At 38.7% G+C, this 27,159-nt stretch overlaps 1 protein-coding gene across 2 annotated transcripts in view; it reads left to right on the top strand.

The window, feature by feature from the left end:
* The window catches only part of AKAP7 (A-kinase anchoring protein 7), a 138,608-nt gene that overhangs the window by 50,525 nt on the left and 60,924 nt on the right, over positions 1-27,159 (top strand). For both annotated transcript variants that reach the window (XM_044386332.3, XM_048225935.2), the window contains exons 6-7: positions 7,851-7,963; positions 26,904-27,051. In XM_044386332.3, the coding sequence (XP_044242267.3) occupies positions 7,851-7,963; positions 26,904-27,051 (261 nt within the window). The remainder of the gene's footprint in view (positions 1-7,850; positions 7,964-26,903; positions 27,052-27,159) is intronic.

Genomic DNA, 27,159 nt, shown 5'->3' with positions numbered 1-27,159 from the left:
CGGTTAAGTGTCTGGCTTCAGCTCAGGTCATGATCCCACGGTCCGGGGGTCGAGTCCTGCATCGGGCTCCCTGCTCAGCGGGAGTCTGCTTCTCCCTCTTCCTCTGCCGGCTGCTCCCCCTGCTTATTAAAAATAAAATAAATAAAATCTGAAAAAAAATAACTGAAACCGATAAAGAGAAAAACACTGTATCTTTACAATCAATTGATAGTGAGATTGTCATATCAAGTAAAATAATATGTGAAAACTAACGTAATAGTAATGAACAATACAAATGCCTACTATTTTAATTTCTCTTAACAAAACTTCTTTCCTTATATCTTTTGTATTTTTTGATAATTCTGAACACTGTTGAGTGCTCTTCATTGGGCGCAGATCTGTCCCGTGAGACTGTAAGCTCTGTGAGAGCAGGGCCATGCCTGCTGTTGTAAGCAGATAGTGTGTCTGGCACATATGGGAAGTGCTCAGTAAATAAATGAAGAAATGAATTTTTGCTTTCACACCTTCATGATGTTTCTGTTTTCTGGGTTGATATGAACATATTGCTGAGTTGCTATCAGCAATTCTTCTATGTGATAATTCTGCAAGTACTTGAAGACTTAAGAAAATATGCCCCAATTCCTTCAATCAGATCCTAGGAACTTAGTCCACCATTGTATGTGTTAAGCCATCAGACATTGCCAGTATTTGACAATTTCTGACTCATAAAAATGGTGGTTTTGGATGATTCAGCCTAATATTTTAACTTGAGGTCTATTTGAAACAGTTGTGGGTATGCCATAATAGAGAAGGCCAGAGCTGGGTTATGATGGTATTTGAGGAAAGATACACCTGCTTGTAATTTACGTGAGCCAAAAGTTGATAAGTTAATTATAATAGTAGTTGTTATGAATACACTCTTACTGTTTTAAAACATGCATATGCTGGACTGTTGTCTTTCTTTTTTAGCTGCCGAGCATCTAAACTCTTCCCAGCCCCTCCCATGTCACATATGTTCTTCCACAGTTTGCTTTGGTGCTAGGAACATGATCTTGCTTTGGTCTAGACTTTGAATGGGAAGCTAGCACCTCGAACAAAAAAGGACTGTGCAGAATTGTTCTGGGGCTAGGTTGTGTCATCAGTGTCGCTACCACCAGTGGAAGGCAGGTGGCAGCAGTTCTAGCCGTCTGTGTGCTGTGCATGGTCCCAGTGATGCCCGCGGGAGCAGGAGGTGGTGGCCATGTCCCTGTTCCACCATAGCTTTGGACATCTGCTTGGCTTCCTAGCCTTCCAGCCTGGTCTTCTAATCCTCCCAGTGTTCTTTTTTTTTTAAGATTTATTTTTTTTTAGAGAGAGAGAGCATGAATGGGAGGGGCAGAGGGAGAGGGAGAGAGGGAATCTCAAGCTGACTCCAAGCTGAGCGTGGAGCCCAATGTAGGGTTTGGTTCCATGACCCTGAGATCAGGACCCGAGCTGAAAGCCAGTGGAGTGCCCAACCGACTGTGCCACCCAGGCGCCCCCTTGTATTCTTATACATTTCTTCCCTGCTGAACTCAGCCAAAGTTGCCATTTGTTGTTTGTAACTAAGAACAGTGTTGATTTGTTTTTGTTTTTGTTTTTTTCATCTTAAGGGTCATTGCTTGACTTTCTTTATTATTATTATAGAAGGGAGAGGAAAAATCATTTGCTGCTAATGACTAGGAGTGAAGGGTTTTAGGACATGCCCCAAATTTATAAATGGTGATCAAATTGTCACATTTAGCACATATTAGCATTTAGTAGATATTATGAAAGTAAAATAACAAACTAAGATTTTGAAAATGTGGGGATAATATTTTGAGATACTGTTTTTCTCCTTCTATTTCTTATATCCTTTGTTCTGTGCCTAGCCACCTCCTGGACAGTGGCACCCATGTTCTCAGAAGAGGGAGAATATAACAAGAAAAATAGAGAAAAGGCTTTGGGATTTCAACACCTAAGCATAATGATAAATTTTTCCTGCTTTGATGTTAGGAAAGATTCCCAGGGTCAGGCAAAGAAGAGAGCTAGAGGCCAAGGTAGAGTATGCGTTCTTGCCTCTCCATCAACCCCTGAACAGAACAGGAGAAACTCACATCAGTACGAGAGCACAGTGACCCTGTGCCTTGCTCCTGGGGCGTGTTCATAGAGCCAGCGAGCCGGAATTCCCTGTGCTTCCAGAGCAGCAGTGGAGGTGAAGTGAGGGTGGTATTGTGTGATGGGTGACCTTAGGGGGTTCTGACCCTTTCCACCTTGGCCCTGAGAATTCTGTTATTTTTGCATGCTCAAGAGTAGCAAGAAAGTGGTAAAGGGCCTCAGATAGGTCCAGCGAGGTCCTGCTTGCCCTGGTATGGTGTGGTGATCAATAGAATGAAATCTTGCGTACCTGAGAAGGCACAGAAGTTGCAGAGTCATTACATATGGGAAAGAGGGAGGGTCCAGCTACAAAAACCAAGCACGGTGCATGTCTCAGGAGATGCCAGATGGTGACCCAAGAGCCAGGCGCTACACCCCCATCTAAACCACTGGGACACCCCATTAGCTACCTTCCCTTCAATTAAAATATGGTCCTAGGGCCAGAGGGGAGCGCTTTGAATTGCCTGAGATTAAATTTCTTCCACCAGAAAGAAATGTATATTCTAGCTGAAATATAGATGAATCAAGAAAGTTACTCTCACACATAAATTTCCCTTGCTTAACACCCCCAGAATTTCCCACAATACTGATGATAAATCTGAAGGTTTTACCATGCCCCATAATATTCTTGCCTACTTCTCTAAACTCATTTTTAGCTCTTCCCCAAATCCTGACTCACCCGGCTCTAGGTATCCTGTCCTTTTTACTGTTTCTGCACCTACTAAACATTCTTCGTAAGTTCTTCCTTCTGCCTCGAGTACTGTTCTCCACTCAGTCAGGTAGCTTCTCAGATGTTTCCTCTTCAGAGCAGGATTCTCAGACCTCCATATCTAACATAGCAACCCCTTTTCTTTCACATCACTTTATATATCCTTAACGTGCTTTATGTTTCTTCATATCACTGATCGATGCCCGACAACATATTTATGTCTTTGTTTGTGGCACCCAGCCTGTTGTGGACGTTCCCCGATGGCAGGGGATTTGTTTCGTGCATTGCCATCGTTCCCCCACCTAGAACAGTACCTGACAATAGTAGGCTGTCATTCATTGCTGAATGAATGAGTGAATGACCAGATCTGAGTCTGTCAACTGCAGCTCCTAAGTGCTGTACAAGTTTTAAAATAACCTAACCAAATTTTACCTTTTATTTAAGGACTTTTCTTAGAGGGAAGCCTGGGTGGCTCAGTTTGTTAAGCATCTGCCTTCAGCTCAGGCCGTAATCTCAGGGTCCTGGGATCGAGCCCCAGCATCGGGCCCCCTGTTCAGTGGGGAGTCTGCATCTCTCTCTCCCTCTACCGTTCCCCTGCTCACACACAGGCTCTCTTTCTCTCAAATAAATAAATGAATAAATCTTAAAAAAAAAAAAAAAACTAAGAGGGGAGAAAGAAGATTTTAGATTCTTCTTTTTTTTTAAGTTTATTTATTTATTTTAGTAATCTCTACACCCAGCATGGGACTTGAACTCATGACCCTGAGATCAAGAGTTTCATGCTCTTCCACTTGAGTCAGTGAAGCCCCCCCCAAGAATTTAGATTCTTCCCGTAGGAGGCAGCATGAACATTGTAGTCAGTTAGATTTGAGTTCAAATCCTCTTCTCACCACGACTTGGCTCAGTGATCTTTGAGTAAGCTATTAACATTTCAGAGCCTCAGTTTCTTAATTTTTAAAAATGGGAATACTAACTTACCTCTTATGGTTATCTGGAGGAGTAGATGATCAAGCATACATAAAACACCTCGCACAAAGGTGTGACGTTCGATTCAAATTCAACAGGTACAATTGAACACCCACAGATGCTAAGCGTGTGCTCCAGACACGGTGGGTACTGAGCTGATTAACTCCCCAGCTCTGCTCCGGGAGCTCCTCTCCTGGGAGGGCAGGTCCTCTTCCCTGCTTTTTATCCTTCATGCCAGCCAGCGTACCAGATAGCACTGATGGGATGGGACCAATAATTATGCCGTTGGTAAAAAGAATGCATCCATTTGAATTTTCTCTTGTGCAGGTATTTCTGTTTTGAAACTCTGCTTTTCTCTATTATTTTATTACTTTCGTATGGACCAGTCATTACAGCAAACCCTTCTTTTTCTCAGAAAGGATAATATTGTATCTTTGTTTTGTTCACTCCCACATCTTTTTTATTTTGGGTTCCCATTAAAAAAAATTGAAGACTTACACTATGTAAAAAATAGTCAGACTGCATGGAAATATATTTGATTTTGTTTTCATCCACGTATTTCTGGTTATAATTCTACGTATCATTAGTAATTTCCAGATTCCAACAGAATTGGTGGTTAAAACTAAAGCATTCTGACAACTCTAGTATTTAGTATTGTATTAAAAACATCTTTTATTTTTTAGGACACATTTTCTGGAAATATTAAATAATCTCCCACTAGGTTAATGATTTTTGATTGTTAGAAAAATTAAAGTATATTTAACATTGAAAAGAAACAAATGAATTTAAAAGTCACAATTTTTCCCTTAACATTTGGATTGGATGTGGTTTTCTTTGAGATTTGAAGACATTTTTTGACTTGTATTTCACCAGTTTCTATTTTTTTAATGGACATTATTGGCAGGATTATTGTTACTAAAGGGGTCCTCTCTATGTGTTTTTTGGGCATTGATTTTTTTCTAACTTTGTTTTTTGGGTAAATGTTGGAATCCGTTTAGAAAATGAAAAGCTACTTAGAAGCTCAAGTGTAGAACAGGGGAGCTTCTCTGCCCAAAAGCAGTGTGTGTGTGTAGCCGTGGTGGAAGGTGCCTTACTCTTCCTGATTTAGTTGCTGAAGCAGCTTTGGTGCCCTTCACTGACCCTGGTTTAAGCTGGGGTTTTAGTCAGCTTGAAACATGAACAGAGTAGAAGTGATGGCATCTGGATTCCAGTTCCTTCTTTACTACTAACTAGGAGGGTGACTTTGAGCATCAACTTCTTATGTTTCAGTTTTCTTATCTTTAAAATTAACTTAGGTATTAGCCTTACCTGATTTTGAGGTAGAAAGAACAAATGTGAAGTTGTTTACCAAAGATCTTTGAAAAGTATGAATTTTTCATATATATAACAAAGAATTCTGTTTGTGCATTCTAGTATGATGCTCATGCACTTGTGATAATATTGTTGTTTTTTTTTTTTCTTTTAAAGATTTTATTTATTTATTTGACAGAGAGAGACAGCCAGCGAGAGAGGGAACACAAGCAGGGGGAGTGGGAGAGGAAGAAGCAGGCTCATAGCGAAACAGCCTGATGTGGGGCTCGATCCCACAACGCCGGGATCACGCCCTGAGCCGAAGGCAGACGCTTAACCGCTGTGCCACCCAGGCGCCCCTATATTGTTAATGTATAGTCGGTTATTGTGCTTATTTAATTTTTTAAACTTTTTTTCTTCAGAAGTAATACAGGCTCATTGTAACCACCCAAACAATATACAGATGTATAGAGAAAATGTCGCTAGTCTCCTCTGTTTCTATTCAGTGTCAACCCTCATCCTAAAGCATTTTATACCATTTTTATGCTAATAGAACATAAATATAGAGAATTTATCTTCTTTAAATAAACCATGGAATCATATTATTGATATATTAATCACGCAACTTACCTTTTTTTGCTTAATAGATCATGGGCATCTCTTCAGGTCAATATGTGTAGCTCTGATTCTCTTTTTCTTGTGATAGTCCTTAGTATGCCGAATGGTAATTTAATGACCATTTCTTTATTGATAAGGGTATTTCTACTTTGTGTGAATTCAAACATTGCTAAATATCTTCTATATAGAATTTTATGTGCTGATAATTTTATTTTTGTGTATTTTCCTAGAATTGAATTTGCTGGTTCACATACTTGTGCAGTTTAAATTTTAAAAATTATTGCCTAGATTATTTTCTGCTGTGGTTGTGGCAACTCTCATTCCCCAACAGGCATTATTTCTTCAAATATTTCCTTTGTCTTCCTCTGGCCTCTTTTTTAGGGACTTCACTTATACATATATTAGATAACTTGTAGTTACCGCACACTTACCAATGTTCCTTCTTTTCTTTTCTTTTTTCTTCTCATCTCGTCTCTTCTCATTTCTTCTCTGGCCTTTTCTTTTCTTTTCCCTACCTCTCCTCTCCTCTCTTCTCCCCTCCCTTCTCCTTCCCTCCCCGCCCTTCCTTTCTTTCTCCCTCCCTCCCTTCCTCCCTCCTTCCCTTTTTCTTTCTTTCTTTCTCTTTCTTTTTTCTTTCTTTCTTTCTTTCTTTCTTTCTTTCTTTCTTTCTTTCTCTTTCTTTCTTTCTTTCTTTCTTTCTTTCTTTCTTCTCTCTGTATTTTGTTTTGAATGGTTTCTATTGCTATGTCTTCAAGTCCACTAATTTTTTGCTCTACAATGTCTAATCTGTTATTAATTTATCCAGTTTATTTTTCTCTAGACATTGCAATTTTCATCTCTATAAATTTGATTTGGGTCTTTTTTATATCTTTCATGTCTCTATTTTTTGAATATAAAGAATACAGTCATAGTAACTATTTTGATTCTCTTATATTCTGACTCTAACATTTGTGTCACTTCTGGGTCTCTTTGATGAATTGATTTATCTCTTCATTGTGGGTCACATTTTCCTGTTCGTTTGCATGCCTGGACATTTTTGATTAGATGCCAGGCATTGTGAAGTCTACTTTGATGGGTCTGGATAGTTTCGTATGCCTATAAATATTCTTGGGCTTTGTTCTGGGATACAGTCAAGTTACTTGGAAAGAGTTTTTTTTTCCTTTTGGATCTTGCTTCTAAGATTTTTTAGATGGGACTAGAACAATACCAGTTCAAAGCTAATTTTTCCCCATTGCTGAGGTAAGACCTTTCTGTTCATTCTACCCAGTTTCCCACAAATCTCGAGGTTTTTCTAGTCTGACTTATGGGAACAGACAATTCTCCTGCCCCTGTATGAGCACTGGGCACCATTCCCTCTTGAATGTGTTTCTGCATCTTCAGGTAGTTTGCTAACATATATGTTATATGTTATGGTATATGGTCTATACTCAGCTGAATACCCTAGGACAACCCTTTGCAGATCTGTGGGATTTTCTCTCTGTGCAGGTCTCACTTTTCTAGGACTCTTTCCTGTGTGCTGTAGTTACCTTTGCCTCTCCTACTTTCAGCTCTTTTTACTCTTTTTACTGAGTTCCACCTGTACAGGGGTCTAGACAGCCCAGGATGAAAGTTGGGCAATCGAAGGGCTCACCTTGTTTGTTTCACATCTCTAAGGGATCACTGATCTTCATTACCTGATAAGTAGAGTGTCTTACAAACCATCATTTTATATACTTTGTCCTTTCATTGTTTCAGATAGGAGGGTAAATCTGATTTCTGTTATTCCATCTTGGTGAGAAGTAGAAGTTTTAGATATTATGGGTTACAGATAAACTAGTCCTTTTTTTATGCATATGGGCACCACTATGATATTCAGTGAAAATCAGCATCATATCAGACAAATGGTTATTTCATTTATTAAATGTTTCCTTTTCAAATTGTTGTTTTTGTGTGCTTAAAGTTTGAAATCTCTGCAGATTTAATAATATGTTGTCCTATACATTGTGGTTTTATTCTCTCTTAGAAAATAATAGCTCATACAGGTATATAAAGTAATCTTCATTATAAAGTAATTTGTTATTTTTTGAATTGCCGTGTTTATAATAAAAGATAGCCATGTGTTACAGTAGCATTTCTGTGTTTTTATTTTCTTTAGAGGCTGCAAAAAGGACATTTCAAGAAAAGGGCATCTTGGCGGGAGAAAACAGGAGTTTTAAGCCTCATTTGACTTTTATGAAATTGTCCAAAGCACCACGGCTCCGGAAGAAGGTGAGTGAACATTTTTCTTGAAAGCCTTGTGTTACCAGCTACACCAGCCTTACAAGCATGCTCAGGGCGTGAGCGACATTTGTAGTGGTTCTTGACACCCTACAGCTCTGGGTGCTGGGATTCCAAGTCAGTTTGTTTCCCACACTGCCCAGGATGCTAGAGTTGGCTCGTGAGACTCCCCGCAGGCTCTTCCAGCTGCACCCTCCTTTGCCACTGTGGCTCTTCTGATCCTCTGCCGACACGTAGCTGCGTACTCGGACCAGCATTTCCCGCTGCTGCTTCTGTTGCCACATCCGCTTCCTCCCTTGAAGGGCATCGAGGCAGGGGTCCCATTTTATTGCTTTTTTGCTTCTGGTTGTTTGCAGCCTGCTGCCCTCCAAGCTTCCTCCTCTGGCCTGCATACCCTGGTGCTGCTCACTGGCCCTGGGTTCTGCATGGTGGAACGAGCTTCTTTACCCCCGTTTACGCAGCTCTTTCAAGATTTCCAGAAGACGACCTTGTGCTTTTAGCAGTCGTCTCCACTGAGGGCTTGCAACAGGTGTTCCATGGACTGGACAAGAGGGTAACTGAGGAGCCCCGATCCCCCACTGTTACTTGAAAGTACTTCTCCCTGAGGATGGGGAGAGGTGACATGAACTGAGGGATATGTCTCTTGACCTCCCACATCTCAGGGTGACTTTCTGCCTTCCCAGGCCACCCCTTCCTCCCTCAGTTTGGAGTAACTTCTGTTTTTCTTCTGGATTCATGAGCTTTTCTCCTGGAATCCTAAGGGCACCCTTCAATGTTTTTCCCATTTCAGCCTAGGGAGCTTCTCATGCAAATTTAGCCATCTGCTGACCTGCTCTGATATACCAGAGTTTTGGAGATGGGCATGCAGATTAATATTTGTTCCTGCTCGCCATGACCCCTTGCTGCAGTTAAGACTGATTTGCAGCTCTATAAAGGAAGGTCATGTTTATTAGTAAGTAGATCTCTTTTCTCAATTGGGCACATACTGTATTTAATGTCTCTGTGCATAGAATGTCTTTTTGATCTTTTAAAACATGGGTTTGGGTGATTGGCCATCCTGTGGTGGTGAGTTTTCTACAAACTATTGTGAATACCTTTTCAAAAAGATATCTTGCATGTTGTTTTTTCTTTTGATAACTATGCCCCACATTCAATAATAACTAAATCAGGTACCATTCCTGAATATTTAGATAAAAATAATTTGTGGAAATAATTGATTTTGAAATTTGGAATAACAGCTGACAAAACTTGCAGACTGACGGTTTACTTCTTTACTCATTATTTTTCTTGTTTTGCTTTCAAATGGATTGTCCCCTTCCCAGTGATTTCAAACTTAATCACAGAATGACAAATCAGTGGTGAAGGTAATATCCACATTTCAAATAATCCACATTTCAGATAATTGTCTGTACAGTATTAATTTTTACTTGAGAGCACACAAGGACATTTATCAAAGGAGTGTTTAAACTACTCTAGAATCTGAATTTTAACATTTCAGACTAAATTTAAATGATTCCTTGGCAGTTAATTCCCAGAATCTGCTCCCTTATTTTGTAGAGCAGGGATGTGAGACTTAGAAATGTGAAGTGGCTGACATGAGAGCCCATTCTTCCCGCTGCAGAGCCCTTTGTAGAATACACCTTATCCCTTTCTCATGCCCAGATTCTTCTCTCCCACTGGCCACGTCCAGTTCATCCAAATTGATTTCTGTCATCATGTGAGGAGCTCCCTGGCCCAAACCATATTAATTCAACAAATATATAGTGTGTGCTTAATACGTGCCAGACGTGGGCTGCTGGCCCCGGAGTTATGATCAAAATAGAAACAGTCCCTGCCTGAATGGTGTAGAAAATCTAAATCAGATTGTATTTTGTTTAGATTAGAAAGCGCAATCTTTAGAAAATGAAGTATGACCTCACTGCCTTTCAGAAAGCCAAATGAGAATTTTTTCTTTTCAGTAATGGAATGACTCTGTTTCTATGTACTACTATGCTGTCCAGTGTTTCTGAATGCCTACGAAGGTATATTGTAAACTTTGGGATTCATGCGTCAACACCGAAGCTGCAGATTTCCACATCTAGCTTCAGATCTGGAGTTGCACCTAGAGATCATGACTTTTGATATTCGATCAGTGCCCCAGATCTGACCAGATTTCTGACCCAGATTCTCTGTCTGACCTAGACTACTCTAGTCTGTTCAGAGACTTGCAGGTTTAAGTAAATAGCCAACATTTTCTTTATGCAGCAAGTCATTTGTTCCACTGTAAAAGTGAAAGCCAGTATGCAAAGGTAGCATGCATAAAAGTTCATTTTTATTATGCTTTGTGGTTTGGAATACAGATTATTTGAAAATTTGTGGTTCTTCAGTCTCTTTCTTCTTAATTTTTTACCTTTCCAACTATCCTCCTTTCTCAGCACTAATTCTCTACTGGGGTTTTATTTGGGTTCACTCATTTGTAAGGGAGTGGACATGGATAAAATCCATAGTGGTGTGTATTGCTACTGTTCAGTGTTGTTTAGATTGATAACAAAATAAAAGGAGAGAGAGGTAGGAAATAATAGGTTTTTATCATTCTAGCGTTAAAAGTTTGTCTTATCTCAAGTACTTTATTTTAAAAGTGATTTTTATTATAAAAGTGTTAGGTGAATATTTGGTCATTGTAAACAGACCAAATAGATGCAAACCTATAGAGTGAAATATACAATATTCGTTCAGCAGCACCCTACCGCCCCCTTCTTCCCAATGTAATTTCTGTCTGTAGTTTACCACTACTAGTATATTCTCCTGACTCTTTCCAATATGCTAAAAATATTCATAGATGCAAATACCTGCATATAGTTTCCTTAAAACAGAAATAAATATTTTGACTTTCATAATTTATTGTCCCCTTGATGAATAATTACATTAATTTATGTTTCTTTGCTAGTACAAACAATGCTGCAGTGAGCATCCGTGTTCATTTTCCTTTGGGCAGACATACCAATATTTCAAGGAACCCATTTCTTGAAATGGAGTGTCAAGGTCAAAGGGTATTACACATTTTAACTTTCCGAAAACACCACAAATTGCCTTTTAAAATAATGGCTTCAGTTTATACTTCCAACCACATTGTATTAGAGGAACATTTGTAAGGATAAGCTTGAAGTAGAAGGACCATCAAAGATTATGAATGGTGGCTTGGTATGGCTCTTTGTGTTGTGAATTAAGCAATTTCCATAAAAAAGTTAAAATATTCATATTCTTTAACTAAGAGGTTCATGCTGCTGGAATTATCCTAAACAAATAATTTTTTTATTGAGATAAAATTGACCTATAACATTGTGTAAGTTTCAGGTGTACAACATAATGATTTAATATATGAATATATTGCAAAATGATTACCATAATAAGGTTAGTTAACACACCCATCACCTCATATAGTTACACCTTTTTGTTGTTGTGAGAACTTTTATTTATTTATTTTTATAATAATTTTTTATTTTATTATGTTAGTCACCATACAGTACATCCCTAGTTTTTGATGTAAAGTTCCATGATTCATTACTTGCGTATAACACCCAGTGCTCCATGCAATACGTGCCCTCCTTACTACCCATCACCGGCCTATCCCAACCCCCCACCCCCCTCCCCTCTGAAGCCCTCAGTTTGTTTCCCAGAGTCCACAGTCTCTCATGGTTGTTGTGAGAACTTTTAAAACCTACTCTTAGTAACTTTCAAATATGTAATATAGTATATATATTTTTTACAATATAGTATTTTTAACTATTATCACCATGTTGTATATTATATCCCCAGGACTTATTTATTTTATAACTAAGAAATAATTTTAAAGAAGAAATTCTTTATGTATAAAGATGTTTACTAAAGCGCTATCTATAATAGAGGAAAAATTAGAAATAACTTCCATTACAACGAGGGAATATTTAAGTCAATTATGATAAATCATTTCAATGATTTAAGAAGCTACTAAAATAGATACTTACAAGAACTGTGGAATAGCATAAAAATGTAAACCATAATTAAAGTTGTGTAAAGATAGTTTCCTTGGGTTTGCCTTCAACACAGCTTAATGTATGTACTTCCTTATATTTTGGAGGTAAAAAGTAAGTTCCCACAATTTGCTCTTTTAGCCCTTAATTCTCTGGTAGAGCAGTGAATGCAGCCGACCTTAATGTCACCTGGAATGAAGTAAATTCCCCTTGACACAAGATTTCTCTCTTGGTTGGTTGAGGGTTTGCTTAGGTTCTGAGAAAGAGTGGAGCCTAGGGGGCTGATCAGAGACATGGCGATGGGCAAGTTAGATGTCTCATGAGATGGGTAAAGGGAAGCCACGAGATGCAGATAACTTGAAAGTTTTCCTTTATTTTGAGGAGCGTTCTTTGAGTTTCTGGTGTGGATGGGTGGTGCATAAAGTATCTAGAAAAGAGCTAATGATATCTCCCACTAAGATGCTCTGTTTTGAAGGTCGGTATCCTCTTTATATTTTGGTTTGACCTGCTAGAAGGCCAACCGGAAATCATTTTTTGTAGAGAGTAAATAGATACTGGTGGTACTGTTGTCAGGGTAGATGTGACAATTAGTAGTACAAAGGGGTGTTCTGGGTAGAGAAGTGCTCTGGATCATTATGGACCAGTTCTGAGAGGGTTAAGATGATCCATTCATGATTATCTACAAGAGCTGTAACCAATTATTCTGTAATGGTACCTCAGCTGGGTTTTTTGTTTTGTTTTTTTGCCATATATCAGTTATTTTTTATGATCTAAAAAGCTGTTCCATGCCAGAGTAAAAAAAAAAAAATTCAAAGTTGGAGCCATAATTGGTCTGTTCATGAAGGTAAAATATCTCCTTGACATAGAAGATGTGGACAGATGTCTGGTGCAGGGGATGCATGTTTACCACCACTGGATAGGTCATAAAGATCTCGTGTGAAGATTTCCCCGTGGTGTTGAGTGTTGGCTTTGGAAGTCCCTAGGCTTCTGGGGTGCCATTGTTTGGTAGGCTCCTATTTGTAGGTAACACCATTTAGTAGAATTCACCAAAAGCCCAGTGGGATAACCAAAAGTGCTATAGATTGTGATCAGAATTTTGAAAATACAGAAACTCTTCTTCACATTTCTTGATACGCTTCTCCCCCTGCTACAGCATGGTATTCTGGTTCCCACACTCAGAACTGAGTTCTCTACTGTAGATTCTTAGCAACTTCAGATTTTTCTTGGGATTATATATTTTTCTAACACTAGGAGGCATTTAGCCAATGTGTTTCGCATATTCTTAGTTGTATGAAATTCTAGTAGGGTATATTGCATAAGAGAATATTATTGAAAATAGGTATTGTGTATTTTAAAGCTAGTTGGATTATCATTGTGCTTTCAGAGTTGTAGTTTCTTTCATTAAATGAATGGAGCCTCAGAGAATCTTATTAAATTACCACGTGTCAGAAATAGTAACTAAAATTCAAGTTCTTTGTGTAGTTTTCTTGGAATATATTTGTTTTATGTTGTTACTCTACAACTTGTTTACCTCCGTGCTTTTTATACTGCCCTTTTTTTAGATACATTTTTCTCATCGAGTGACCTTGTACTTCTGTGATTTAACCATTGCAAAAACTGGTTGGTTAGAAGTGTGTGCTAACACTTGGTGGCAGAAGAAGACCAGTTTCAAATCAAACACATATCTTTATGCAGACCTAGATTCCTTAAGAAATAAATGGGATCGTTTCCTGGATAAATCAGTTGTTTTTAAGCATTAATTATTTTCTGGCCTTTTTTAGATACCTTTCCTGATCTATGACTCTTTCAAATTGCTAATGTAGCACTAAACTATCAGAGCTATAGTTTATTAATTTGTACTTCCTTGTACCAGCTTTTCAGAGTTAGACAATGAGAGAACTTTAGAATGAAAGAAATGATCTCCTTTGAAATTGTTAGCTACTACTGTCACTTAGATGGGTTTGTTTTAAATGCAAGATTTGATATGCCCAAAGCACGGGGGGAGGAGTGGTTATTGGACCCTAAGATGATGAGGCTGAGGGGAAGTAGGGAGGAGGATACAGGGCAGTCATCAGTAGAAATGGCAGTGGGAAGTGGAAAAGGAGAGCTTATGGACGAAGGTAGTGTTCTAACAGTATAGTTAAGGGGAAAATGCAGTCTCTGAATTGTTTGGGGATTCAATATACAGGACCAAGATTGTAATGCAAAATTTCTATGCTAGATTGTCTGAATCCCAACTTTCTCCTGCATCCTTCCCCTGCCAGGACCCCCTGCTGCTGTCTTTCCTCACCTACTACCATTATTTACTCTTCAGTATTTAGCAAGTAGCACATTTTCTCAGGATTTTTTTTTTAAAGATCTTATTTATTTATTAGAGAGAGAATGAGAGAGAGAGAGATCACAAGCAGGGAGGAGGGGCAGAGGGAGAAGCAGACTCCCCGCTGAGCAGGGAGCCCGATGCAGGCCTCTATCCCAGGATCCTGGGATCATGACCTGAGCCGAAGGCAGATGCTTAACTGACTGAGCCACCCAGATGCCCCTCAGGATTTTGTTAAATGGGCTTGTATAAGTTAGCTGCCACTCACTTTCCTGGGTCTGCATGATAATGTGCCTTTTTATAAGCCATTTCAAAATTCAGGAATACTAGTTTAGTTTAGGAATAGAAGACTATTCCTTCTCAAGGAGGTCTCTATAATAAATTTGAAGGAGCATGAATTTTCTTGTTTTAGCTTTGTTGTTCAGTGTTGGACATCTTATAACCTTTCTTAACCTTTGCTAACTCATAGTTAAAGAAGGAGTTTAGTCTTACTGACTCTTGAGTCCTGTGCTATTCTGAAATATCTATAAGATAAGCATTTTGACCAAATAGGCGAATCTGGCTTCACATAGAGGGGTTTTTGGTGTTTTTTGTTTGTTTCGTTTTTTGTTTTTTTAAACCACAGATAGGTTTTCTTATATGCAGAAAGGAGGAAGGTCTTTAAGTATAGGAAGATGGTGGCAACTTAGATTTGTATCTTTCCTTTCTCCTCCTGAAAACGGTACAGAGCAATAGAGACAACGGGGAAAATATCACCAGCTGCATCTTCAGGCAAAGCAGGAGCTAGAGAAATCTGTAAAAAGCAGATGATGTGCAAGTCTGGCCAGAAGCAATGGGGATCAGCAGGACTTTCATGAGAAGCTGCTTCAGGATGGGGAAGACTGTAGAGGGAGGAGCAGGCTTCTAGGTGACAGATCTCAGAAAGGATCAGCAAATTTTCATTCCCAGAGGGTGAGGACTCTGAGTAAGAGGGTAGAGAAAGTGTGAAAGGGGGCCCAGGGGAGGTGACTCTCAGGAAGCACTAGCTTCCAAAGGGGAGGGAGTGCCTCCAGCAGCTGTGAAGGAGCTCAGGGCCGGCAGCGGAGAGGCCTCGCCCGTATTCACAACAGTCCCTCCCTGTAGCAGCCAGGAGGAAGCCTTGAGCCCAAGAGCCTGCAAGACTGTTCTGCCGCTTCCTTCACCCCGTGCCTGAAAGGCGGCACTGTAGGGATCAGCAAGCCTTTATCCTTCCAGACAAACGCTTGTCTCAAAATATCCTTGGAACAAGATAAAGCAGATTGCTTCAATAACCTATTCCTGAATCTCCCAATGCCGAATGGACTTAATTCCTCATGATTTTTAGTTGTTTTCGAATTTCTTCATAGGACTAGGTGCCCTTAGATCGAAGGCTGGAGTGGAATTGGATTTTTCTTAATTGAAAATCAGTAAATAAACAAAACACAGCAACATATCTCTTTTCATTTTAATGTTTTTTTAAATAAAAAAATTCAGTGTAATCTGCTCTGAGATGGCATAGTAATTTCTTCTGAGATATTCTAGGTGCCATTAGTCAACTGTGTCATCTACAGTGTGTCAAAGAGCGCTATTTATAGCAAGTGACTTCACTGACATTTCTTTTTTTTTTTTTAACTTTTTTTTTTAAGATTTTATTTGTTTATTTGACAGAGAGAGAGAGACAGCCAGCGAGAGAGGGAACACAAGCAGGGGGAGTGGGAGAGGAAGAAGCAGGCTCCCAGTGGAGGAGCCTGATGTGGGGCTTGATCCCAGAACGCCGGGATCACGCTCTGAGCCGAAGGCAGATGCTTAACCGCTATGCCACCCAGGCGCCCCTTCACTGACATTTCTAATGCATTTTTCAACTTTATGCTGTTGTGTTGTCTCTTTCTCTTACATTGAAAAAAAAAAAAAAACAACCACACTGAGTTTGCGATTATTTAACCATTGAAAATGATGCCTACACAGGTACAATGAATGTTCATTTGAAACCATTTACTACTTTATACGTCTTTAACATTGAAATATATGGGAAATTATAGACAGAAAGCTGAATTATTTAAGCGAGGATGCTAGGAATTCACTATTGTCAGAGTAATAAATGATGCCTAATTGACCCTAATTCTGTTAGAGATTTTTGAAAACTTTGAAAACTCTAGAAGAAATGATATAGTTAACCTAATTTTAAGACCGTGCAAAGTGGAATGGAGATTTGAAGCAAGTATTTTCATTAGCACATCTTGGAATTTTTCTCTTGGATTTTTCGTGAGGGTTTTACGTGAGGCAAGGATTCTGGGATCAAGCGAATGTTAGTATTAGGTTAAATCAAGTTAATCTGATTCTTTATTCCAGCACTTCCTAGGAATTTTGAACTGCTAATATTTATTGTGACTCTCAAGAGCTTACAGCAACAAAGATTTATTTTTTGCTCATAGATGTGGGTCAGGTGTGGCTCTGCTCCACATTGTCTTTACTGAGGACCTAGGCTGAGTGGCCTCCATGTAGGACTGTGCTGGTCTTTTGGCAGAAGGAAAAGGGAGACGGCAAAGCCCAAGCTGATTCTTAAAGCTCAGAAATGAAACCCACTGCTTATTTTACTAGTCTAGCATTACTTCTCAAAATTTTGAAAAGATACTTAATTTAAAAAATTTCTAAAAGAGAAACTTGTGTGAAAATTTCTGGTTAGTCTAGTATCTTTATCTCTGTACTTTTTTTGAAGCAATATGTAATCTTATATTCATAGATATATACTGACAGTGAGTCTATTAGGGAAAGTATGTAATCCCTGTAATTCTGTATTTCAAAAGGATACCACAGGGAGATTTTGCATTAAATGTGATTAAGTTTGAAATGAGGACAAAAGAAAGATTCCAATTGTATATTATATATAAAATTATTTTGCACAGCAACATGTATCATATTAAGAAAGGAAATTATTGGATACATTTCTTGCTTTTGCCTGGAGAGAAATACTAATTTTGAAATTGGTTTAAGAGGTACACATGATTCTCAAGTTGTATATTTAGTGACTGTTTCATATGAAACTAATTTTTTTCTACCAAGCTCTCTTTTATCTAATATGATATTCAGGGAATGTTTCCAGCCAAATATAGTGAAAAGGCTTGTATCATTGAGCACCTTTCAACTTTGTTCCATTTCCTAATCGATAGCACACTCAGTGTACATCTTAGTGTTACTATTTCTTTCCTGCTCTTTCACTCAGTTCTTGACACCTTCCCTTTTTGGGACACCTTCCTCTGATAGGTAGGGACTTCCGTCCTAAGTAGTGTGCACAGAATAGGCCTGGCCAAGTGAAGTATAGCACTCTATTGAGAATAATGCGGGAGGCAGGAGGAAGGAAGAATGTTGATGAGAAGAAAACCAAGGAAATTGATTAATTCATAAGATAGTGGGAAAAGAAGCAAGTCCTAGATGCATAGGAGTATGGTGAGCTACAAAAACATTCTAGGTCTTTCTTAACATTAGAGGGCTACAGTTAGTGATGTCTGTGCAAGCATTAAACTGTTTTGTCAAATATACAGCCCCCTTCTACACTGTCTAGGTATTTAACTCTCATTTGGATCCTATCTGAGACTATGGTTAGGTCTGAAGTTCTGTCTATAGACAGTCTAACCAATTTAGGTGAATGGTTTTGACCTCTAGGCTATAAAATCAGAACACATTCAACCACAATATAAGTATGTTGCAGTATATAAGCCAGTGTTAGAGGACAAATTAAAATTGTTAGCATTTTTCTGAATAATTTTTTTACTCTCCTGTTTGTTGAGACCCTGAGAATTTTTTACACCAATGGCTTGCTGGCATTACTTCATGTTGGGAAGTATTGATTAGAAGGGAAAGGTATTGATTGAAGGAGAACATTTAAGATTAAGTTGTGAGTGAAGAGAGTTTGGTAGAAAACTGTTGGTGGGAATGCAAATTGGCGCAGCCACTCTGGAAAACAGTATGGAGGTTCCTCAAAAAGTTAAACATAGAGCTACCCTGCAACCCAGCAATTGCACTACTAGGTATTTATCCAAAGGATACAAACATAGTGATTCGAAGGGGCACATGCACCCCAATGTTTACAGAAGCAATGTCCACAATAGCCAAAATATGGAAAGAGCTCAGATGTCCATCGACATATGAATGGATAAAGAAGATGTGGTGTGTGTGTGTGTGTGTGTGTGTGTGTGTGTGTGGTGGAATATTACTCAGCCATCAAAAAATTGAAATCTTACCATTTGCAACGATGTGGATAGAACTAGAGGGTATTATGCTAAGTGAAATAAGTCAATCAGAGAAAGACAAATTTCATATGATTTCACTCATATATGGAATTTAAGAAACAAAACAGATGAACATAAGGGAAGGGAGGGAAAAATAAAATAAGATGAGATCAGAGAGGGAGACAAACCATAAGGGACTCTTAACTCTAGGAAACAAACAGGGTTGCTGGAGGAGAGGTGGGTGGGGGGAATGGTGTAACTGTGTGATGGGCATTAAGGAGAGCACGTGATGTAATGAGCATCGGGTATTCTATGCAACTGATGAATCACTAAACTCTACCTCTGAAACTATTAATGCACTAGATGTTAATTAATTGATTTAAAAAAAGTTGTGAGTCAATAGACCACATATGGTGAGAAATTTTGAGGAGGGGATATTTTATGTTTTATCTTTAGTTTATAGAAATAAATGGCTAAGTTGGTGAGTTCAGGAGAAGATGTTATTTGTTCCAAACAGCAAAATATTCGGAAAACAGATGTGACGGGGAGGAGCAGGCTGCAGCGTGTTTACATCTGAGTGACCACAAGACTGGTGAGCCAAGCACACAGCTGGGGTTGGATCGAGGGGGATTGAGAGTCCAGCGGAGACTGAGCTGTATAGGAAGCAGTCTCGGACGCCTCCTTTGAGAGATTCTTTCTTTGTTTCAATGTAATGAGAAAAGCCACAGGCGAATACAGTAGTCACATGGCCAAGCAACGTATGCTCTCTCATGCTATCCTCAAGAAGGCTTGAGGAGGAACTGAGAAGAGGTTTGCTAAGTAGACAAAGAATGAGCCCATGTAATTTTCCAGGGAACTGGTGACCTTGAGAATGTCCTGGGTCCCATCAAAATGTTACCTTTTTGGTTAATATGTCATTAGAATAAATGAACTAAATGTGGATTCTTCTTCTGTTCTCTCTGATGCCAGCACCTTGGGCAAAGAGAGTCCAGGAAGCAATACAGCGTATTCTTTTGGTGATTCTGTGAGGTGGCTTGCGCCATTAGGAGTTAGACATCATCTTCACTCTCTGCTGGCTTTCCTTGCCACTTGACACCACCGAGGAGCGTTTAGCTCCTCTCAAAGTGTTAAGATAGGTAGAAGGAGGTGTCAACAGGAGATTAAAAACATAGAGTTCTAGCAGCTATATTTCTCCTTATTACTTGCTGAAAGGTATAATATTATAAATCTTAGCTATAATGCTAGGGTAAAGAGTTTCTACTGTTTCTTTTCCTCAAGCCTCAAGATTAAACAAGGCAGTAGTGCTAAAAGCAAATTTATAAATAGAGGGATTGAGGGGTGGCTTATCTAAAAACCCCATGGCGATGCTCCGTCATACAGTAAAATGAAGAATTGAGAAATACTGTGTACTCAAACAGCTGGTTTAGAAAATGCAATCTCTGCCAATATTTTATTCGATTATTTGGGTATTGACAGTAGAAGAAGAGTTCTTTTTATAGGCTGGATTAGATAATTTTTTCCATGTATATGTAACATCTATGAATTATTTCTCATTTCCCTCTATGAAATTCATTCGTAATGGACATATAATTATCACTTGATTTATTAATATTAACATAGCATGTTAAAGGCAGGTATTTTTAGAATGCTAGAGATTCCCAAAGTAATTTTTACATTGGTTTTAGAAATATGGTAGTATATATGATTATATATTAAGGATGATTAATAGCCCTAGAGTTTTAATATTTTAAAGGAAATAGTGATGAGCTTGAATATTATCATTCTATTCTTTTCAATTTGTCTGTGCTCTCCTCTTACCCTCTTACTAGCTATGTGTGCTTTAGTAAGTGACCTAATTTCCCTGTGATTTAGTTTCCTTCTCTGGGGGTAATAATAGTACTAATCTCCTAGAACTATGTGATTATTAAATGAGTGTTTCGAACAGAGCCTGTACATAGTACTGTGTATTTTCTGTTGCTTTTGTTGTACAGATGATCGAGCATCATTTTTTTTTTTTTCAGATTGGCTCAAACAATGAGCAAAGTACCATTGTCTTTTCTATTTTCCATCACTCCTACTTTATCATCTCTAAAGTTAGTGACAGGCACGAGGCAGGGTATCAGGGCCTCACCCAGGCAGCAAATGGGCATGCTGGACAGGGGGACCAAGGCAGAGCCCTGCCCCGAGGGGTGACCCAGAGAGGCAGGACAAGGAGACAGGAAGGCTGCCAGGCAGATCTCACTCAGGGGTGCTGGATACTGGATCTGAAATCACTATGCCGTTCTAGAGCCCAGTAGCTCGTGTGGTGAGGCTCCTTTGTCTCCTTCCATCCCTGTCAAGAACAGGCTTGGATGGAACTGAGCTTGAACGGGAAGGGACTCTGTTACCCCGACTGAGAGGGGCTGAGGAAAGGCTGCAGCTGACAAGAAGGTAATCGAGGGGTCTGTATTGGGAGGAAGATGGAAATGAAACAATGCAAATAATGAAAAGTGTAATTATGCCAACACATGAAGGAAGGAGCCATTAAGAATTATAAAGTAAGATTTGCCTCAGAGAAGTCCCATGTCAATATCTAGATCCTTTTGATAACTTTGAATTGCCAGTATGTAACTTTTCATTAGGGGCAGTGACCATTAAAAATAATTTTAGTTTTTTAACTAATGCTATACTACTATAGATAGATAAACTTTCCCAGTTATGGAAATGAGTATAAAAGGTTGCCATTCTTGGAGCTCTTGGATGGCTCAGTGGGTTAAGCATCTGACTCTTGATTTTGGCTCAGGTCATGATCTCAGGGTCCTGGGATGGTGTCCTAAGTCCGGCACCGTGCTCAGCGGGGAGTCTGCTGGAGATTCTCTCTTTTCTCCTCCCTCTTCTCCTCCCCCTGCTTGTGCATGTGTGTGTGCACGCACACACTCTCTCTCTCAAATAAATAAAATCTTAACAACAACAACAACAACAACAACAAAAAGATTACCAATCTTTGACCAGCTGATCCCCAAAATGACAAACCAGTTTGGTTTGGCTCTCAATTTATTTCTGATTTTTGGTTTCACGTCATTATCACAGGAAACATACGTTTCTTTATAGCGATGCATAACAGGAATTAACTATAGAAAACACAGCAGAGCTCCAGGAATGTCAGGCTTACCATCAGTAGGAGACATAATTTCTTTGTCTGATTTACAGCCTATTTATGTTTTCATCATAGAAGTTGTGATTATTATAAGATAACAAGTCACGATAAAAAATTATCTGCTATTGTATAACAGTCTTAATCTTTTTAATGAAACTGGCATTTCATCGTACCTCTGATCACGATAACTTTGTCATAGAAATTAAATTTTATCTTTCAGAACCTTAGAATGATTTTCATATTCAGATTGGAAACTAAAGGGGATTTTCATATTACGTGGCTTTCTTTACTTCTATATTGAAAATAGAGTTTGGTGTGTAGTAACATAAGTCTGAGCCCTCTTTAGTACATATTACATTATACACATCATTTAGTGAAATGTAAGTGATACGGTAAGTGCTTCCTGAGTAAATAGGTTCTGTTATTTAGCAGATGCAGCCTCAGATGATTCTGAAAATACTCATCATGGTCTCAGTGGCATTTTTCCTGTATTGGCTGTTCAGTGGCCAAGTAACAATTAAGAATGAAATTCTCAGGGTTTCATGGTACATTGTATCAAAGATTATCAAGTGGCTTTGAACATCACTGATAATTTTCCTGAAACGGTGCCGGAAACTAGGCTAAAAGAAAGTAAAACTTTAGTCATTTTTTTTTATAAAGATTTTATTTATTTATTCGACAGAGATAGAGACAGCCAGCGAGAGAGGGAACACAAGCAGGGGGAGTGGGAGAGGAAGAAGCAGGCTCCTAGCGGAGGAGACTGATGTGGGGCTCGATCCCATAACGCCGGGATCACGCCCTGAGCCGAAGGCAGACGCTTAACTGCTGTGCCACCCAGGCGCCCCATAGTCATTTCTAATGACTAATTAAGACAGTCTTGAAAAGTTTTTCTGTTTGATGTTTCTTGCTACTCTTTTATTGTTTCCAAGTCAGATATCTTGTATTTAGCTTCCTATTTTGTCTTTCAGTGTTATGTTGCATAATTGGTATGTCAGTTATATTGGGTAAAATTACAAATGTGAAGCCTTTGAAAATATACCCTGTCCCTGCTAGGTCCAAGGCAAAAATAATATTCAGGTTTAGTCCTAGGTAGTCACCAAGCACGTCCACAATTTCGGGGGTGCCACACCCTTTACATGGTTTGGTATGAGTTAGCCTACACATTGTTTCCCTACGTTGGAAGTAGTCCCAATTCTCTTAGCCTTTACAGGTCAAATGTTTCTGGCTTTAGCCACTTTTGTAATTTTCTTTGAGCTCTCCTAATGCGTTATACTTCCATTGATCTTTAAATGACAAGGTACCTTGGAAAGGGTCTGCCCTATGAAGAAAGGGAGCAGAGAATAATGTGGGGGGTCTAAAACATGAAACTAATGCTAACCCAGTCTTTTTAGCTTTAAGCCAGAACCTTTCAGGGTGTTATCTCTGGGACTATTTTGGCAACTCAGTGGATGCATTCAGAAAAAAGGAGCCTTGGAGTGCCTGGGTGGCTTAGTCGGGTAAGCGTCCAACTCTTGGTTTGGCTCAGGTTGTGATCTCAGGGTTGTGACATGGAGCCCTGCCTCAGGCTCCATGCTCAGTGGGGAGTCTGCTGGAGATTCTCTCTCCCTCTGCTTCTGCCCCTCCTGCTCATGCTCTTTCTCCCTCTCAAATAAATAAGTCTTTAAAAAAAAAAGAAAAGAAAAGAAAATAGGAGCCTTCTTAGCCTTAAGCTGAATGATATCCAATTTTGATATGCTCCTTTATTTTCTTAGAATAATAGTCCTTTCTTTTCTTATGAAAGAAAAATACCACCTGCTGTAGCTGGGTGGTGAGATCAATTCAGATACATTTTATTAGAAAAGATGTATATTGCTATGGGAAAAAGAGCCTGAAAAAAAAGAAGAAAATATATTGCCAAACAGAAAATTCCCTAGAGAACAAACATCATGTTAATATTATATATCAGACAAAACAGATTCTTATCTATTTCTAGATTCTTTATCACTGAAGATATTTTCTGTTCAGGGCATATAATTTCAGTGCCTCCTAAAACATGCTTTTTGAACCACCATTCTCTCTATAAATTATGATTTAAAGAATTAATTCTATTCTACTCTCTAATAAAAATTCATTCCTTAAAGACTCATGTTGGAAGTCATCTGTGAAGAATTCTTGTAAAAATGGTTGGTCCTTATTTTTTGCTAAAATTAAATAAGCCTAGTGAATTGTCACTGTTATGTTTCCCTTCTTTCTTACTTTAAAGAAGTAATGACATCTTACAAAACCGAAATGGAGATTATGGTGGCTAGCCAGCACTGGCACTGATGTCTTGAAAACCGAAGTTCTTTTTTTCCTGCGAAGTTATGACTAGTCTGCTTCTGCCTGGACTAAGGGAAAGACACCAGCCTGCCCTGCGTCCCCCCCACCAAACAGCACACATGCACACCCGAAAGAGCATTGAAAAGACAAACAAGAGTGGTCAGTTTCCATTTACTCAGAACCTTTTTAAAACGTTTCTGAAACCTTACTTCTACTGAAGTTATTCCTTAAAGTTCACTACTTATAGATATGTATGTTATATATAATTTTATAATATTAATGTTATAATAATATATAATTAACTCTTAATTATATATTATAATAATATTAATATATAAGAGCATTTATCATATAAATATGATAGCCTTTACTATATTTCACTGTTTTAAACACTTTTGTAAGTTCACTTATTTAGTCCATCTAACACCTTGAAGGAGGTTCCATTGTTAACCTCATTTTACGGACAAGGACGCTGAAGCACAACCACATCTTGAAAAGTAGCAGAGCTTCTTTAAGCTCATGCAGTTGGATTGCTCCTTGGCAGCATGCTCTCTGTCTCAGGGCTTCCTACTCCCCAAAGCAAAAGATGTCCACTGGGTTTCACTCTTACTGATCTTCCAGCGAGTACCATTTGATGTTGTCAGCTACCCTTTTTTGAAACTTGGTCTTCTGCATTTGTGACAATTATTTATTAACACACAGTTCCTTGTCACGCAGGGTGCTAGGCACTGGGGACAGTTCAGTGAATACAAATCAGACAAAATTCTTTTTCTGTGTGGAACATCCATGCTCATGGGGAGAGACAGACAATGACAGCCCATGAAACATCAACACAGTAAAGTAAATTTCACAGTGCGGTAGGAGGTGGTACGTACCATGGAAAAATGACCGTAAATATTTATAGAGAGGGAAGGGCAGAAAGGATTTGGGAGCGCATATTAAAGGGAGTGGTCAGGAGAAGTTCAATTAAGAAAGTAAAATTTGAGCAAAGACTGTAAGGAGGTGGGAGACCGGTCACAAGGCTATCTGGGGCAAGAACATTTCCGGGAGAGGAAACCAGCCTTAAACAGGCTTTGAGGGGGGTTTGCACTGGTGTGCTCCAGGAAGGCATGGAGTAGAGGCTGAGGCTGGGGAAGGGTGAAGGGAGGAGTAAAAGACAAGGCCCAGAAAGTACTGAGCGGGCAGAGCAGGACCTTGTGGGCTGTTCTGGGGAAGGGGGCTCTTCCTTTGAGAGAAATGGGGAGACTTTGGAGAATTTTGAGCAGAGGAGTGACCTGATGTGATGTATGTTTTTATACATAGGGCGGGAAAACAGGAGGCTATTAGGATAATCCAGGTGAAAGAAACTGGGGAAGCTTGGACAAAGGCAGCAAGGGAGTAGTGAAAATTAGTCACATGTTGACGGTAGAGCCAACTGGTTGGCTTGGACGAGACAATGAGAGGAAGAGGCGAGTTCAGGGTGACCCTAGGATTTCGGCCTGATCAGCTGGAATAGAGTCGCTCTTAACTTAGGTGGGAAAGTCTGTGAGTAGAGCGGCTCGGAAAGGTCAGCAGCTCAGTTTAGATACAGAACAAAAATGTACATCAACAAAAACATGTTAAATACAATATTAAAAATTAAGGGCAACTTAAACGTCTAACAATAAATAATTGGATGAATAAATTAATGATGCCCCCATACAGTGGAGTACTATGAAAACAAAAACATTAAAAATATTTTGCACATCTGTATATTATTTATTGACATATTAACTGAAAAAAAAGCTGATTGCTAAATAGTACTCATGGCTCAACCACATTCCTGTAAAAAAGAAAAGAGTACTTTGTTTTGCATAGGAAAAAGAAAATACATAACAAAACGGTAGTAGTTGCTGTGTGGGGCAATTTAATTTTAATTTGTTTTTATATCTTTTTAAAATTTTTGTCAAAACTTTTTGCAAATAAAAAGGGAAAATATACTAACTACAATTTATCTTTTTTTTTTTAGATTCTTCATATTTTCTTTTTCTTTTTTTTTAAGATTTTATTTTTTAAGTAAACGCTACACCCAGTATGGGGCTTGAACTCACAACCCCCAGATCAAGAGTTGCACGCTCCACTGACTGAGCCAGTTAGACGCTAGATTCCTCATATTTTCTAAATTTTAAAAAACAGCAAGTATTGCGAGGGTAAAATTTTTAGAAGTTTTAAACTAAAAGGAAAAGTTCACACATGGTCAGCCAGTAAACTTGCCCCATATAGTATTGTATCTTCATCTTATGGACTGTGTTTTGGGACTGCGAGGCTGGGTGCAGGACCATTGCATAGGAAGGTGGGGGAGACGTTCATTTCCATGTTTTGGGAAACTACAGAGGTAGCAAGGTTTTCCACTGTTGTTTTTCACCACTCAGCCCTCTTCCTGCTGAGAAAGATACTGAGAATAAGAAGAGGCAAGTAGAGAAGGACTTGGAAGATCCTCTGACCCTCTCCTCCAATTCAAATAACCTTGAACTGTCTTCAAGTAATTCTTAAAGAAGGAGTTTAAAAATTGCATCCATCTTATTAAAACATTTTATACATTATAAAATGTTAAGATCTATATCACTTTAAAAAAATTCATCCATTTCTCCATTGTTGTTGGAGATGATTACTTTTTTTGGTACCTCAAACTTCAACTTGATATACTTTATTATTTCAGAAGCTTAAAGTATATGAAGTTCTAAATGCTGCCAAATTTAAACACAAGACTCTAATGATTTTTTTTTAATTTTTATTTATTTATTTATTTTTTGTGATACAACTCATCCTAGACAGGGAGCCTTTAAAAACAGCTTTACAACCATTTTGTGGTATCTATTCTCAAATGCCGGTAGGCAGAACTGAACTGTATATCAAAGTGTAGTAACAGGTTCTAAGAAAGTGATATAAATATGAACTGTCTGTCTCGGTGGAATGATTGAGTGATGTGATTTTGTTGTGTCATTTCAAGGGAGTGAAAAAAATAGACCCCGAATTCTATGAAAAATTTATCAGTCACATATTTGGAGAAGAAATGGTACATCGCATAGATCTTTGCTCCATGCTAAAGAAAAAACAAAGTAATGGTTATTATCACTGTGAGTCTTCAATTGTGATTGGTGAGTACCATTTAAAGATTACTTATCTTTAGTTTTTATTTCTTTAGCATCGTATCTTTTGGCAGATATTTAGGGCTAGTTGTATATATTTTTCTCAATGACATACTT

This window comes from Ursus arctos, unplaced genomic scaffold (assembly GCF_023065955.2).
Source record: "Ursus arctos isolate Adak ecotype North America unplaced genomic scaffold, UrsArc2.0 scaffold_13, whole genome shotgun sequence".
NCBI classification, from domain to species: domain Eukaryota; kingdom Metazoa; phylum Chordata; class Mammalia; order Carnivora; family Ursidae; genus Ursus; species Ursus arctos.
The sequence above is the reverse complement of the archived record's forward strand: the minus strand, read 5'-3'. Positions and strand labels throughout refer to the sequence as shown.